A 17,036-nucleotide genomic window follows, 5' to 3' on the forward strand; every position below is an offset into this window, starting at 1 on the left:
AAGGAAGGGGAGACATTGTGTATGAGTTCGGGCGGAAGATCAATGTTGGTATTTTGGGCTTCCTGTAGAACTCCTTGGAAATTAAAGATGGACTCATTCGGCATGTGTAAATAAATACCTTCCTGACCACATTGTATGGTGGCATTTAATTTGCAGAGCAGATCCCTCCCCAAGAGGTTGACGGGGCTAGAAGTTAGCAGGAAAGTGTGTTTTACGGATAGAGGTCCAACGGAGACATTTGCGGGTTTAGAAAGAGGACAACTCCGAGGAATTCCGTCCAGTCCCATTACAGTTCTGGTCTCTTCCCCGGGGGCTAAATGGCTGTTCGTGAGGGTGGAGTATGTGGCTCCGGTATCCAAAAGGCAATTATAGGATTGCCCATCAATTTGCATAGTGCAGATGGGATCGGAAGAAGACAGTTGTAAAACCGGGCAGAGGAAAGAAAAGGAGGCGGGATCTGCTTCTGATTGTCAATGCGGTTGGTATTCGTCCATTACCATTTCATGGGCTGTATTAATGGTGCGGGTGGCTGTTTTAAAGGGATTCTGAGGATCTGGAGTGGGGTTCCTGGGTCTTGGTTGTGGAGGGGGAGGACCCGCACGATATTGCGTCTGGGTCATGGGTTGAGGGTGTCCATATGGGAAGTTCGATTCCCTGGGTTTCGGGTGTAGGGGTTCCTGATAATCTGGTCTGTAAGTTGTAAAGTCTCTATAGTCAGGCCTAGGAATTTCTGGTAGGAGGGGGCAAAATCTTCTTATGTGCCCTACTTCCTCGCAATTGTAACAAACGCGCCGGTCTCGAGAGTCGGGTCCCTTTGGTTTGCTTTTGTCTTTGTAAGGGGGAGCCGCTCCTGCATAAGCTAACACTCGCGGAGAGTCGGGTTTCTGATCTTTCTTCCTCCGCTCGTCTCTGGAATTAAAGACTGACTTGGCGATGGAAAGAATTTCGGTTATAGTCTTTCCGTCGTAACCCAGGTGTGAGTTTAGGGCTTTCCTTATATCTGCAGTTGCTTGGTCCTTGAAGAAGCCTTTAACTATGACTTCATGTTGAGGACTCTCCGGGTCTATCCCGCCCCAGGTTTTGATAGCAGAGACTAAGCGGGTGTAATAGTCGGACGGGTGTTCTTCAGGCCCTTGGAGGACAGCTTGGACTTTTGTCCAGTTTACAGTTCGCTGACCAGCAGCTTTGATTCCATCTAAGATGGCCTTTTTGAAAATTTTTAAGCCCCATATGCCGTTGTCTGTGTTATAGTCCCAGTCAGGGTCATTAAGTATCATCTGTGCGGTCAGTGGGGTCATCGAGGCGGGACGATTTGGTTGGTAGCCTTCTCGGGTTAGAGCCTCCCCCGCCTTTGCTAGTATTTCTCTCTTTTCTGCCTCGTTAAAGAGGGCCCCAAGTAACATATGCACATCTGCCCATGTAGGGTTATGAGTAGAGAAAATGGTGGCCACCTGGCGGTGGCATTTGTCAGGGTCGTCCCTTAAAGAGGGCATCTTATCGGACCAATTCATCAAATCTGAAGTAAGGAAGGGCTGATGAGTAAAAACCATGCGAGGTGGGTCTCCTGCCCTGACTGGGGGTATGGGTAGTGCTCGCAGAGGGAAAGCGCCTTCTATTTCCCCGTTCTGCAGATTATCTCTGTTCCTAGTTCTGCTGGAGACGGGTCCCTCTCTTTCTCCGTTTAAAAGTTGCCCGTTAAGTAAGGGTCCGAGATCCAAGTCTACTTGGTTTTCCCCTAAGATGGGTGTGCTTAAGGATGGGTCGGGCAGTGAGGCATTCGGTATGTTTTGAGAAGGGGCAGCAGCGGGTGGGTTTATGACGCTTCCTGTCGGTCCCGCACCCCCTTCACCAGATCCTGTTCTGTTCCCCGTCCCGGGTTCTGGCAGTCGGGGAGCCCGTGGTTCGGGGTAATAGAAGGGAACGAGAGTCCTATCCAATTGTTCTTCTTGGGCTCTAATCTCGTCATATGGAGGGGGTCTGGTTGGTTTTAAAACAGCCATCTGACGGACAACTTGGGACTGCTGCCGGTGAAATAGTTCGCGGGCTTCAACGAAAATATTTAGGTAGTATAGTTGTCGGGGCTTCTCGTCGGCTAAATGGGACTTAAGTGCTTGCATTCTTATGAGGTTAAAGGAACCATGAGGCGGCCATTGGGAAGGTGGTTCCAGGTGGTGGGTAAGAGCGACCCACGAGATGTTACAGAGGTCCCTCAGTTTGGATTTTGAGAGTCCCCTTCTCCCTCTCAACTCCTTCCAATTGAGGAGGACAAATTGCAGAGGGGTATCGGAGTCCTCTTCAGAGCGGCAAGGCTTCCTCGAAGCCTTGTCGCCAGGAGGAGTCCAGTCAGAGTATTGGGAAGCGTGGGCTCCCATTACTCTATTCTACAAGAACGGGGTTTTGCGGACGATGTGCACTACAGACAAAAAGACGGACAGACGAGGGGAAAACACAAAGACAAGGGGAGAAGATAAAAAAATAGTGTTCTTTCAGTAATTTAGGTACCTCAATTTATTTCTACTGAACTTAATCCTGCCTGCTATCGAACCGTAACTAACCTATCATCAATAATTCTCAAACATCAACCTTGAACTCACGGGTCTCTCTCTCTACCCGATGCACAAACAAAATCCTCAAATTCTACTGCAGTACTGTCTCTACAACTGGTCCTAGTGTGGGGCCCCAATCCGTGAGCCACCCCTTCTACCCTCCACGACAGCCTCCTGCCTAGCCTTTGAGACTAAGTTCGGAACCCCTACTGGACGCTTGCGCAATGCAGTGCCAGATCAAGGTCCGAGAAATTGAGAGTTTGGAAAGGAAACAAACGACCTTGCGTTCTCACGTACCCGGGTCATCCCTAACAAAGGTCGCCGGGCAGGAGGGGCGGCTTCGTTTGCATAATTAGACGAGAAAGAGAGAGAGAGAGAGATGTTTGGACGGACGCCTCTGGACGACTCCGATAGAGGAACGTCAGAGAAGAAGACAATAAAGGGCCACGCTTCCCCGGACTCAATTCCAAGACGGGAAACGGGGGAGAAAAGGACAGATAGGTTAAGGCGTACCCGGACGACTCCGAGGGGTGACGCCGGAAAACAGCAAAAGTACCACAATTTCCCCGGACACACTCCGCGTAAGAAATTGAGGGGAGAGACAGAGAAAGGTGTTGACGTTCCTAGACGACTCCGAGGGGTAACGTCAGACAGTAAAGCTCCGCGATTTCCCTGGCCACTTTCCGAAAGGGGAGAATCGGGGTAGAAAAGGACAGAATTTTTTTTTTTGAACGTACCCGGACGACTCCGAGGGGTAACGTCAGAAATGAAAGAAGGAAAGTCTGGCTGTCGTGGGGACACTGCTTCTCCAACCCCCCCTCCCAATGTGTTTTACTTCAAACCATACTCACGTTCGAAGATGTCCCCCGCAGATCCCGGGATCCTTTTCTTTTAGCCGGCTTTACCTCGCCTTTGCTCTCCCTGGTCGGGCTTCCGGTGACGGTTGATTACCGCCCGCAAAGAAGAGGCAAGGAGAGGAAGGAGGATTCCTGGGCTAAGGTTGCCCAGCGGCGCCCGATCCCCTCTATCTCCCCCCTCACCTTCGCAGGAGAACCAAGTGTCCCAGAGCACGGTCGCCAATACTGTTACCGGAAAATCCGAGGGCTCCCTTGGACAAATGAAGACACCGACCAGGGCAATACAGAGCAAAACAGCAGCCAGTAGGCTTGGTCTTTATTGAAGAAAGACTGTCGCGACAGGGCTCCCACCGTCCACGAGGTGAAGCAAGATGGAAGCCCCGAACAATGGGAGACCCCAACTTTTATTAACCACTAATCCCCTTGACTACACCCCCAGAATTACATCATATATACATCATGATTTTATTAAAGAACAGGAGGAGTCGAGGAGGAGCTACCCAGGTAACCCGAGTATCCTGACACCCGGCAGGGACCACCTCTCCCCCTCCCCATATGAGTCATTTCCATAAACAAAGGAATGAGCGAAGTCTTCCTGCCCCCTGAGGGGAATCCGGTCAGGGTCCTTTGTCGGAGTCTGTATTGAATACACTACCGTATGCAGTTTATTGTGTTCCTGATAGCATTTCGTCTGAGCCCTTCCCGATGGTTATCAAGGTTGCCCCGCCATCCGGAGAAGGGCCGTTGTGTACGTGACTGCGCGGTTCAAGGCTTATGGCCGATCAATCCCAGCTCACCCCCCTTTGATAGTCCTTGTAGTATGCAGTGAAATAAAAGTGGTCCGGTGAAAATCCATGGTACGGCTGATTTTTGGTGAATTTGTAAGGAATATAGTCACTGAAGTTCAAAGTACTTTCCTCTTTCGGAAACAACTTGCAACATTTTGATTAGATCAGTCATGGTCCATTGAACTCGGAAACAATGAATTGGGAGCTGTCAAAAGGTGAGGGAACAGACGCTCGCAGCCTGCAGTACCAGCGTGGCCGCCACAAGGGGCGCTGTTCGATAATGCTGATTGGTTGAGGCGGCCGCTGTTTAGCCTAGAGTTCGGTCGTCCGGTCTACTCTCAATAAAGATAGAGCGGCGCGGAGCGCTAAATAGAGTGTTGTCAATGCAGCGCTTCCTTATTTACGGAAGGCTTTTAAGAGATGGCCCTCTAAAGAGACATCTCTAGGGTCAGGGAGGGGAGATGCGTGTGTGTGTGTGAATGTGGTGCTTGTGCGATACAAGTGTTAATGGAAGGGGGGGGGTGGTTTCCGGCGACACCAACAAAGGTCCGTGTAGTTAAAGCCATGGTTTTCCCAGTAGTAATGTATGGAAGTGAGAGCTGGACCATAAAGAAGGCTGATCGCTAAGGAATGGATGCTTTTGAATTCTGGTCTGGAGGAGACTCTTGAGAGTCCCATGGACTGCAAGAATATCCAACCTCTCCATTCTTAAGGAAATCAGCCCTGAGTGCTCACTGGAAGGACAGATCCTGAAGCTGAGGCTCCAAGACTTTGGCCACCTCATGAGAAGAGAAGACTCCCTGGAAAAGACCCTGATGCTGGGAAAGATGGAGGGCACAAGGAGAAGGGGACGACAGAGGACGAGATGGTGGGACAGTGTTCTCGAAGCTACCAGCATGAGTTTGACCAAACTGCGGGAGGCAGTGGAAGACAGGAGGGCCTGGCGTGCTCTGGTGCAGGGGGTCACGAAGAGGCGGACACGACTAAACAACTAAACAACAACAAGATCAAGACCACCCCCAGAAACATCATACATATATCACAGAAGGGGTGTAACCTAAGACCACCCCTCAGATACATCACACCTACATCACAAAAAAGGCGGTCTAAACAGAACATTTGAATATTGTTTTTCTCCTGTTGTTGTTTATCTCCTCTCTGGCAGGTTACTTGACTGGATTGCCTGGGGAGCCTGGCCAGTCTTTTGTAATGATAAATACTTAGTTCCTGGGCCAGGTCACAGGCTCACACCCTATTCAAACACCCTTAAGACAGGATTTGTGAAGGAAAAGACAATGGGGAGGCTTTTCCACTTTGACCTTGTTACCGGAAAAATCCGAGGGCTCCCTTGGACAAAATAAAGACACCAACCAGGATAACTTGGAGCAAAACAGCAGCCTGTAGGCTTGGCCTTTATTGAACTGTTGCAACAGGGTGTTCCCCTCACTTGCGAGAGAGAGGAAAAGACCCAGAAAGATGGTGTGCAAGACCTTATAAAAACTTTTGAAATTCCCCTCCTCTAGGTCAAGCCCACCCCCAGAAACATCATGCATACATTACAGAAAGGAGGAGTTGACATCATGCATACATTACAGAAAGGAGCAGTTGACATCATGCATACATTACAGAAAGGCGGGGTTGAGGGAGGAGTTGTGGTGGTAACCTGAGTGTCCTGTCACCTGGCTGGTTCCTCCTCCCCCCCCCCCCCCGCCAGCCCATGAGTCACTTCCAGGAGACAAAGGGGAGTTGGCAGTTTCCTGCCCCCAGAGGGAAGATCTGATCATTGTCCTTTGTTTCAGTCCATGCTGAATCCACTCCCATATGCAAGTTCTTTGTGATCTTGATGGTCTTCTGTCTAGGACCATCAGGGTTGGCATAGCAACTGGGCAGGGCTCCGGTGGATGTGCTGGGATGGTGAAGGGATTATGGCTGACCAGAACCAAGCCACCCCCCTTTGATAGTCCTTGTCATATGGAGTAAAATAAAAATGGAACAGTGCAAATCCAATGTATGGTTGATTTTGGAATGAATTTATAACAGAAGTGTGGCATATGTAGTGTGTGAGTGTGAGTGTGTGAAGTTTGTACAAACTGAATGATTGGGGTGGGGGGTTCCTGCTACAACCTTGCAGACAAGACATTTGCTCAGTTTAGGAATCAAAATGGCTCCAGGTCAGTCTTCCTGTGCTGATCTATGTACGTGCGGTTATGAACATTACTATATATCGAAGACCTCAAAATTCCTATCACAGTCACCCCAAGAGTCAGCGCTAGGAGAAGGGTTCCACCTGCCGAAATAGGGGAAAGGCCAGGCTGGAGACTCTCCTTCTGGCCCCTCGGGGTCCCAGGAGCCCTTTCTGGACGGCCCTCACTTGGAGGACCCCACTTCAGCCAGTTCCCCAGAGTCCCCCACTGGACTCCAGTGGCCCCCTGAGGCCTGCACTACCGCCTAAAGGAGAGGAACAGAGGTCTTGGCCCATTTGGGGGGCAGACGAGGGCTGTCAAGTTGAAAGGACACATTCAGGCGTAATATTTGTAACATTTAACTTTAAAGATGTGCCCCCCCCCCATAAGTTCCATAACATTATCTCAAGTCTCCTCTCAACTGTAAATCTCTCCCTCTTTCCAGGCTCACAATCGACTTCTAACACTTAGTTGTAAAGCTAGCAAGGAAAGGAGCCTCTGAGGGATTATTCTCCACAACTCAAGTTGTCAAGATCAACCATTCTCCGAAGGGTGTCTGTCCAAACCTCAGCTTGGAAGGCAGGCAGGGTCATCTCTTTTCTCCCACACCTTCCACCATGAGAGGAATGCGCTGGGGTTGCGCGGGAGAGAGAGAGACCCGCCTGCCCCCCCCCCCCGTTTCTGGGAGAGCCCTCCTTTCCCTTCCGCTCCCCCCCCAAGAGGCTCCCCCTTGTGTCTCTCTGTGTCTCTGAGGGACGAGAGAGGAGGCGCCCCTCCCCCCGCCGCTTCTTCCCCTCAACGACGTTTCCCGCCTTTTCCCAACTGCCTCGCCTCACTTTTGGCGCCAAGGATTCCTGGCCGACCAGGCGGCCCTTTCCCGGGGCTTGAGGGGCGGATTTCTCTTCAGGCCTCTCGCTTTTCAAGCTCCTCTCTCTTGGGAAAGGCTGGAGGAAAACTCCCTTCGCCTCGGCCTGCATCCCTCGCAGGACTGAAAAGTCCGATTTCTTTCCATTTGCTACGTCTAATATCCGCTTTGGGTCTAGTGTGGGGCTGGCATAAAGTACCTCTTTTTTCAGTTGATCTGAAGGTATAAATCATTGGCCCAAAGCTGCTTTATTGGTTAACCATTTCCCATGGGTCCTTTGGAGGTGGGTCTCCTGAAAGCTTATTACAGTAAATCTCATTTCGGCCTCCCCCCAAGATCGCGAGTGCGATTCATTCCTGGCCTGGGACACTTCCTCATCTCCCTATTTTCCTGGTGGGGGAAAGGTGATTTTCGGGGGGGGGAGGGGTCTCCTGACTGGGAAGCCCCCCCTCCGTCCTCCCCCCGCCCAGGTAACCCCCCCCATGGACCCCCCCCTCTCCCTTGCAGTTAGTCTGGTTGGATGTGGGCTCCTTGGGGCAGAGGGAGGGAAGGGGGCAGCCCCTAGAGCGCAGGCGCAGAAGCAGCAAAACTTCATGAAGGCAGGGAGAGGGAGGGGAGGACTCGGGGCGCTCGGCTTACCAAGGGTTAAAAGGAGCAGAGCTGGATTCCTAGAGAGGGCAGGAAGTGAAGGGGGAGGGGCAAGGTCCTCCAGAGCAGAAGCCCCTCCCTTCCTGCAGGCAGAGAGGAGGCTGCTTTCTTCTCTCTCCATTGCAAAAGCTTCCTTGGTGCCCCTCCTGGAATCCGGTGAGTCTCCTCTCTCTGCCCCCTTAGTGTGTCCTGGGAAGAAGGGGGCTGCAGGGAGGATGAATGGGGGTCCCTGCTCAGATCATGCCTGGGGGGGGGGAGAGACCCCCAAGTCAGAGAGCAGGGGGTCCTCCTTTGTCCTCTTTGCCAAGCCAGGGAGGGGCCAGTTCGCAGGAAATATGCAGCTCTGCTCTTCCTTGGGATCCAGATGCTGCCTTCCTTTCGGGGGAGGGGGCTTTGGGTCAAGGAAATAAACCCCCTTCAGAGGGAGGGAAAAGTCACATTTAAGAACAGAGGCTGCAGCCAGACGAGAACATTCCCACGTGGGGGGAGCACAGGGAGAAGAAAAGCCCTTCTGCATCTGCAGCAGCACAACAGGACCACTTCCTGTGTCCCAGATGCAACAACACATGTCTCTCCCCTGTTGCTCTCCACACCCACGGCTGGAGCTGTTACCTTCCAACAACTGGATCTCACTCCCAAAGACACACTCTTCCATGGTCTCCTAAGACAGATGGATGCCAACCAACCAACATTCCCTCCCCTCCCCCTCCTGGTGCCCCTTGTAGTTGGCTTGAGGGCATGGGGAGGGTCCTCCCCACCAGATGAAGGGAGAGGAGGTCATTCCATCTGGAAAATGGGAATGCTTGCAAAGATTTCCATGAAGATGAGTACCATATAGATAAAAAAACTATTATTATGTGAATTCCCCCGCTTACACAAAGATTAATACAGTGGTACGTCGGGTTAAGAACTTAATTTATTCTGGAGGTCCATTTTTAACCTGAAACTGTTCTTAACCTGAGGTACCACGTTAGATAATGGGGCCACTGCTGTGCAATTTCTGTTCTTATCCTGAAGCAACACTGTACCCGTCATTTAAATACACAACAAAATTGTTACAGAAGAGAACAGAGCAATGTGTAGAAGATCATCTTTATTCTCCCTTTTTCTCTTAGGGTCCAGTGTGCTTTGAAGACATAGCTGTTCCTTTCACAGACGAGGACTTGGCTTTGCTGGATCCTGACCAGAGAGCTCTGCAGAAGGAAGTCAAGGATCAGAATTGTGGGATCGTGGCCTCTCAGGTAAGACTCCCTGTTGGATCATGAAATCAGCTTTGAAATTCCATACAGATCTCTGTAGGAGAAACGAGAGAGCCAGTGTGGTGTAGTGGTTCAGAGCGGTGGATTCGTAATCTGGGGAACCGGGTTTGCGTCTCCGCTCCTCCACATGCAGCTGCTGGGTGACCTTCGGCCAGTCACCCTTCTCTGAAGTCTCTCAGCCCCACTCACCTCACAGAGTGTTTGTTGTGGGGGAGGAGGGGAAAGGAGAATGTTAGCTGCTTTGAGACTTCTTCGGGTAGTGATAAAGCGGGATATCAAATCCAAACTCTTCTTCTCTTCTTCTTCTTCCTCTATTTTGAGGGAGCCCAATAGCGCCGCCTACAGCATCTGAGATGTTAACACACCCACAACTCTCCATAGGAGATGTATCTCCTGTTCTGTCTGGGAATATTCTTCCACCAGTCCTGCCTTTTCCAACCGTGAGGAGGCTGGTCTGAGCTGCCCAGGCCTTCTTCAGTGTAGGCTTCAGAGATCTTAGGGACGTGGAGGTACATCCTGTCTAATTTTCTTTTTCCCTTTCTACATTTGTCTGGCTTCATTCTGTTGGTGAATCTAATTTTCCATTTAATATTTCCTACAGGGGACTGTTTAGAATGTGGGAAAAGCTTCACCTAGGAAACCAGTCTCAATTTTTAGTTCATACACCGTATCCCAGAAGCCCTTGATTTTATCACATGGCCACCACATAGGCAGAAGTGTCCCCTCTACTTGCTTACACCTCCAACGTAATTTTGATTTTGTTTTATACATTTTACATATCTTGGTTGGTGTTATATACAATATATAAAACATCTTTATCAAATTTTCTGTTATTGCCTCACAAGCCGTAAAATTCAAACTCTCCTTCCATAATTTTTCCCATGATGTTAATTGAATAGGTTTCCCTAAATCCATAGCCAATTTGATCATTACCGCCTTTACCTGTTCATCCATATCCTTCCACTCCACTAAGATGCCATACATTTTAGAAATTACTTTTGTTTTCTTTTGTTTTGTTGTAATTCTTTATCCAATACTGAAATTGCAAAACCCATTTTCTTGTCAGCTTTGAAGACCTCATTTATTTGGTGATACTGGATCCACCCTGTTAGGTGGTGTTTTATTTCCTCCCGCAGTTTGGTCAGACTCATGCTGGTAGCTTGGAGAACACTGTCCCACCATCTCGTCCTCTGTCATCCCCTTCTCCTTGTGCCCTCCATCTTTCCCAACATCAGGGTCTTTTCCAGGAAATCTTCTCTTCTCATGAGGTGGCCAAAGTCTTGGAGCCTCAGCTTCAGGATCTGTCCTTCCAGTGAGCACTCAGGGCTGATTTCCTTAAGAATGGATGCGTTTGATCTTCTTGCAGTCCATGGGACTCTCAAGAGTCTCCTCCAGCACCAAAATTCAAAAGCATCAATTCTTTGGTGATCAGCCTTCTTTATGGTCCAACTCTCACTTCCATACATCACTACTGGGAAAATCATAGCTTTAATTATACGGACCTTTGTTGGCAAGGTGATGTCTCTGCTTTTTAAGATGCTGTCTAGGTTTGTCATTGCTTTTCTCCCAAGGAGCAGGCGTCTTTTAATTTCGTGACTGCTGTCACCATCTGCAGTGATCCTGGAGCCCAAGAAAGCAAAATCTCTCACTGCCTCCATTTCTTCCCCTTCTATTTGCCAGGAGGTGATGGGCCCAGTGGCCATGATCTTCGTTTTTTTTATGTTGAGCTTCAGACCATATTTTGCGCTCTCCTCTTTCACCCTCAATAAAAGGTTCTTTAATTCCTCCTCACTTTCTGCCATCAAGGTTGTGTCATCTGCATATCTGAGGTTGTTGATATTTCTTCCGGCAATCTTAATTCCAGCTTGGGATTCATCCAGCCCAGCCTTTCGCATGATGAATTCTGCATATAAGTTAAATAAGCAGGGAGACAATATACAGCCTTGTCGTACTCCTTTCCCAATTTTGAACCAATCAGTTGTTCCATATCCAGTTCTAACTGTAGCTTCTTGTCCCACATAGAGATTTCTCAGGAGACAGATGAGGTGATCAGGCACTCCCATTTCTTTAAGAACTTGCCATAGTTTGCTGTGGTCAACACAGTCAAAGGCTTTTGCATAGTCAATGAAGCAGAAGTAGATGTCTTTCTGGAACTCTCTAGCTTTCTCCATAATCCAGCGCATATTTGCAATTTGGTCCCTGGTTCCTCTGCCCCTTTGAAATCCAGCTTGCACTTCTGGGAGTTCTCAGTCCACATACTGCTTGAGCCTACCTTGTAGAATTTTAAGCATAACCTTGCTAGCGTGTGAAATGAGTGCAATTGTGCGGTAGCTGGAGCATTCTTTGGCACTGCCCTTCTTTGGGATTGGGATGTAGACTGATCTTCTCCAATCCTCTGGCCACTGCTGAGTTTTCCAAACTTGTTGGCATATTGAGTGTAGCACCTTAACAGCATCCTCTTTTAAAGTTTTAAATAGTTCAGCTGGAATATCATCACTTCCCCTGGCCTTGTTATTAGCATTGCTTTCTAAATAATAATAATAATAATAATAATAATTTATTATTTACACCCAGCCCATTTGGTTGAGTTTCCCCAGCCACTCTGGGCGGCTTCCAGTCAGATGTTAAAAACAGTACAGCATTAAATATTAAAAACTTCCCTAAACATGGCTGCCTTCAGGTGTCTTTTAAAGATAGGATAGCTGCTTATTTCCTTCACATCTGAGGTGAGGCTGTTCCACAGGGTAGGCGCCACTACCGAGAAGGCCCTCTGTTTGGTTCCCTGTAACCTCACTTCTCGCAATGAGGGAACCGCCAGAAGGCCCTCGGCGTTGGATCTCAGTGTCTGGGCTGAATGATGGGGGTGGAGACACTCCTTCAGGTATACTGGACCGAGGCCGTTTAGGGCTTTAAAGGTCAGCACCAACACTTTGAATTGTGCTCGGAAACGTACTGGGATCCAATGCAGATCTCTCAGGACTGGTGTTCTGGATTAATTGCAGTTTCCGGGTCACCTTCAAAAGTAGCCCCACATAGAGTGCATTGCAGTAGTCCAAGTGGGAGATAACCAGAGCATGCACCATTCTGGCAAGACAGTCCGCAGGCAGGTAGGGTCTTAGCCTGCAAACCAGGTGGAGACAGTCGCCCAGGACACAGAATTGACCTGCGCCTCCATGGACAGCTGTGAGTCCAGAATGACTCCCAGGCTGCGCACCTGGTCCTTCAGGGGCACAGTTACTCCATTCAGGACCAGGGAGTCCTCCACACCCACCCGCCCCCTGTCCCCCAAAAACAGCACTTCTGTCTTGTCAGGATTCAACCTCAATCTGTTAGCCGCCATCCATCCTCCAACCGCCTCCAGGCACTCACACAGGACCTTCACCGCCTTCACTGGTTCTGATTTAAAGGAGATTCTGATTCTAAGGCCCATTTGACTTCACTCTCCAGGAAGTTTGACTCAAGGTCAGCAACCACACTACCTGGGGTGTACGAGACATCCATATGTTTCTGGTATAATTCCTCTGGAGAGCCAGTGTGGTGTAGTGGTTAAAAGTGGTAGTCTCGTAATCTGGTGAACCAGGTTCGCTTCCCCACTCCTCCACCTGCAGCTTCTGAGTGACCTTGGGCCAGTCACACTTCTTTGAAGTCTCTCAGCCCCAATCACCTCACAGAGTGTTTGTTAGACTTTCCTTTTGCTTCCAGACATATCCGCAACAGAGCGTCCTTTCGGCTTTGGCCCAGCCGCTTCATCAGCTCTGAATCTACTTGTCCTTGTCCTCCTCTCTTCCTCAGTACCATGTTGGACGCCTTCTGACCTGAGGGGCTCATCTTCCAGCGTCATAACTTTTATATGCCTGTTGTCTTTGTCCATGGAGTTTTCTTGGCAGGGCTACTGGAGTGGCTTGCCGGTTCCTGCTCCAGGTGGATCACGTTTGGTCAAAACTCTCCACTATGACCTGTCCGTCTTGGGTGGCCCTGCACAGCTTAGCTCATAGCTTTTCTGAGTTATTCAAGCCCCTTCGTCCCAACAAGGCAGTGAAAGTGGCCCAATTCAATTCCATATTTTTCTTTTCCCCAGTTATTGCTTTCTAAGGAGAAATCTACCGGGGTTTTTTGGTTCTAACACCACTTTATGTTTTTCCCATACTCTATATATCAATGTTCTTATTATATGATTCAAAATTGATTTCTTTCCATGTTTTAATATAATTGTCTTTAAATAGATTGGTGTTTTCATTTGTCAGCCAGATTCCCAAATACTTAGTTTTATTTAGTGTTTCCAATCCTGATATTTTCTTTAGTTCTTCTTTTTCCTGTGTTGACATATTTTTTGCTAGCATACTAGTCTTATTTTTATTTAACTTAAATCCTGCCACTTCGAAATTCAAGGATTTTCCTTATTATTTTGCCTCAACACCCCAAAGAATATTTTCTCCGAGTCCTGTTTTTTCTGTAGTTTTTTTCATGGAGCTCCAAGAGATGTCGAAGACCTTCTCCATGTCTATCAGCATCAAAATGGCTTTTTTATCTGATCTTGCTTCTAAATATTCTAAAATATCAATTATGTTTCTCATTTTATTGTGCATGTGTCTGCCTGGTAAGAAGCCAGCCTGATCTCTGTGTATTATTTCATTCAATATATTTTATACAGTGGTGCCTCGCAAGACGAAATTAATTCGTTCTGCGAGTTTTTTCGTCTTGCGAATTTTTCGTCTTGCGAAGCACGGTTTCCCATAGGAATGCATTGAAAATCAATTAATGCGTTCCTATGGTCAAAAAAAGTCCAAACAAAGCCAAATTTGGTACAAAAAGAGTTTATTAAGTGCTCTTTAAAGTCACACATACTGTAAAGAGCATTTCAAAAATTGAAGGAACAATAATTTAAGTTTCTAAACATGACAGAAAAGCATTTAAAAATCACCAAAGTGTACTGTACATACATTTTCTAAGACTCTGGGAGACAACTCGAAGAAGGTTCCTCTTCCACTCTTTGCTTCTTGCTGAAGAACCTGTCCATGGTCTGCTGCTTCATCTGCCTTTTCAGCACCTCCCTGAAAGATGACATGACCCTCGTATCAAAAGTGTTCACAAGGTCACGTGTCAGGTCCTTGTCAGGGTGGTGCCGCTGTGCAAAAGCCTGCACATCTTTCCACTTCTGGCAAATGTCCCTCAGTTCTTTGGAGGACAGCCGTTCCTCAGTTGCTTCTTCCTCTTCCAGCGAGGCCTGCTCCTGCGCAGCCTCTGCCTGCAGTTCGAGCAGCTCCTGGGTGGTCAGCTTGTGGTTGTGCTCCTCCACCAGCTCGCTGATGTCCTCCTCTGTGACCTCCAGGCCCATGGTCCTCCCCAAGGAAACAATGTCCTGCACCACTGTTGACTCTGGTGCATCAGAGTCACTTGGTGCCACACAGTCCGGCCACAGGCTGCGCCAAGCACAATTCAAATTTCTCTGGCTGATCCCGTCCCAGGCCGTGGTGATCATCTTCAAGCAGGTGACGATGTCGAAGTGGTCCTTCCAGAATTCCCGCAGGGTGATGTTGGTGCAATCAGTCACCTCGAAGCATCGCCTGAAAAGCTCCTTGGTGTAGAGTTTTTTGAAATTGGCGATGAGCTGCTGATCCATCGGCTGGAGCAGTGGCGTGGTGTTAGGCGGCAGGAACATGATGCTGATGAAGCTGAACTCCTCCAACAAGTCCTCCTCAAGGCCTTTAGGATGAGCAGGAGCATTCTCCATCAGAAGCAAAGTCTTCAGTGGCAGGTCGTTGTCCAGCAGGTACTGTTTGACAGCAGGGCCAAAAGCAAGATTGACCCAGTCCACAAACAGCACACGTGTGACCCAAGCCTAACTGTTGGATCGCCACATGACACTCAGCTGCTCCTTGTCGACCTTGTGTTTCTTGAAGGCCCGTGGGTTCTCCAAGTGGTACACCAGCAGGGGCTTGATCTTCAGGTCGCCGCTTGCGTTGGCACAGAAGAGCAGGGTCAGGGTTGACTTCCGGGTTGGCGCCTCTGGCAATGGCGGATTTCCGCCGATCGGTAGGAATCTGCTCTGTGGAAAACAGGGTCTGAACCGCCACGGCGAGGCGGAGACCCATCAAAAACCACAGGCGGGGAGAAGCCTGTGGACGTGGGATTCAGCCGGCACCTTTGCGCCCCCTCCACTCGCGGGGAAACCCTGTTTTGGGGATCCGGAGTGATGTGGGGTGAGTGGCGCAGTGCTTTGAATCGACTGCTTCTTTCACGGAGTGAAGCCGCATTGCTGTTGCCGGAGAACGCTGACTTTTTCCTGTGGACAATTGGAGCTTAAATATCTGTCCGTGAGTAGAACGGAAAATTGGAATAAGAAATTTCTTTTAATTTGGCACTGAAGCGGGAAGGTCTAAACAGGAAGTCTGCCTTCCGCTTTTTGTAAATAGATTGAAGCAAAGACACGGCAAGCTAGAGCTTAGGAAATCGTCTGTAAATCTTGAAGAAACCAGAGGCCTTTCTCCTGGGCATAGTCGGCCAATCGGTGTTAAAGAAGGACAGAACTTTCTTTATGTATGCTACAACAGCAGCAAGAATACTTATTGCAAAGTATTGGAAGACACAAGACTTACCCACACTGGAGGAATGGCAGATGAAATTGATGGACTACATGGAATTGGCGGAAATGACTGGTAGAATCCGAGACCAGGGAGAAGAGTCGGTGGAAGAAGATTGGAAGAAATTTAAAGACTACTTACAGAAATATTGTAAAATTAATGAATGTTAGAATGATGACGGATTGAAGTTAAGTGGTTTCTAGCTATACCGGTATAAAAGAATATGGAAAAATTGGTTTTTAATACGTAAAAATTTAATGTTATAATATATCAAGAGTAAAGATCAGGATTAAAAAGGAGGGAAAGGAATTGCTGGACTAACAAATTGAATTGGAATACAAAAGAGGGTGGTATGAGGAGGTCCGGGAAACAAGTAAACGTAAGAGAAGCGATGAAAAGATGGAATTGTTTTTAACTGTTTTTTCTTTTTTGTACTTTGTATTTTTCTTTCTTTATTGTTATTCTTATTAATGTAATCTTTTTCTTCTGAAATTTTAATAATTTTTTTTTTTAAAGAAAATTGTCTGTAAAGGATCAATTTTCATCATTTAAAATTACTGAACCCCCCTTGGAAGCAGGAGAAGAGGGGGGAACTTTTTCTGGACTGATTAAACTTGCAGAAGACAAGTAAAGAAAAGCAATTCTCCACCGTCCTGAACCTGGGAGCGGGGTGTCAGGACAGACGTCTTCGGGAAGTTCATTGACTATAGACAAACATTTTTGACAGATAGTTAAAAGAAGAGAAACATATTGATTCCATTGTTCCCCTTCGCATCTAAAAGGAACAAAATATTGAGAAAATATCTGAAAAAGGAAACTTTGTTGTTAGATTTGCTTTAAAAAAAAGAGAGAGAGAGAGATGGATACAAATAGAAGCTTTTTCCCCTAGAGGGAGCTTGTGAAACTGTTATTAAATCCGAACTGGGGAGCTTTGCAGCTGCAATAGATTAAAATCGTGGGACCAGACTTTGACCTTCAACAAGAATGTACTCGGAAGCTCTGGTGTTGGCCTTTTGTAAGACAAGTGCTTTATAAGACAAGTGCTGACCTTTAAAGCCCTAAACGGCCTCGGTCCAGTATACCTGAAGGAGCGTCTCCACCTCCATCATTCTACCCGGACACTGAGGTCCAGCACCGAGGGCCTTCTGGCGGTTCCCTCACTGCGAGAAGCCAAGTTACAGGGAACCAGGCAGAGGGCCTTCTCGGTAGTGGCGCCCTCCCTGTGGAACGCCCTCCCACCAGATGTCAAAGAGAACAACAACTACCAGACTTTTAGAAGACATCTGAAGGCAGCCCTCTTTAGGGAAGC

At 48.2% G+C, this 17,036-nt stretch overlaps 3 protein-coding genes across 3 annotated transcripts in view; 1 reads left to right on the forward strand and 2 right to left on the reverse strand.

Annotated features, from left to right (window-relative positions):
- The window catches only part of LOC308465792 (uncharacterized protein), a 430,090-nt gene that overhangs the window by 307,818 nt on the left and 105,236 nt on the right, over positions 1-17,036 (reverse strand). The gene's annotated exons all lie outside the window — the stretch shown is intronic.
- LOC308465694 (uncharacterized protein) overlaps positions 1-17,036 on the forward strand; it is a 386,527-nt gene that overhangs the window by 259,755 nt on the left and 109,736 nt on the right. The gene's annotated exons all lie outside the window — the stretch shown is intronic.
- Positions 9,486-15,492, reverse strand: LOC308471989 (tigger transposable element-derived protein 1; the record flags this gene model as incomplete). The annotated part of the gene is made up of 3 exons (XM_080996374.1): positions 15,374-15,492; positions 14,392-15,262; positions 9,486-9,494 (listed from the first exon to the last, which is right to left on the reverse strand). Exons 2-3 carry the CDS (start codon positions 14,875-14,877, stop codon positions 9,486-9,488), a joined length of 495 nt encoding a protein of 164 aa, XP_080852500.1. The 5' UTR covers positions 14,878-15,262; positions 15,374-15,492.

This window comes from Podarcis pityusensis, assembly GCF_964106645.2.
Source record: "Podarcis pityusensis genome assembly, chromosome: 2".
Lineage (NCBI taxonomy): Eukaryota > Metazoa > Chordata > Lepidosauria > Squamata > Lacertidae > Podarcis > Podarcis pityusensis.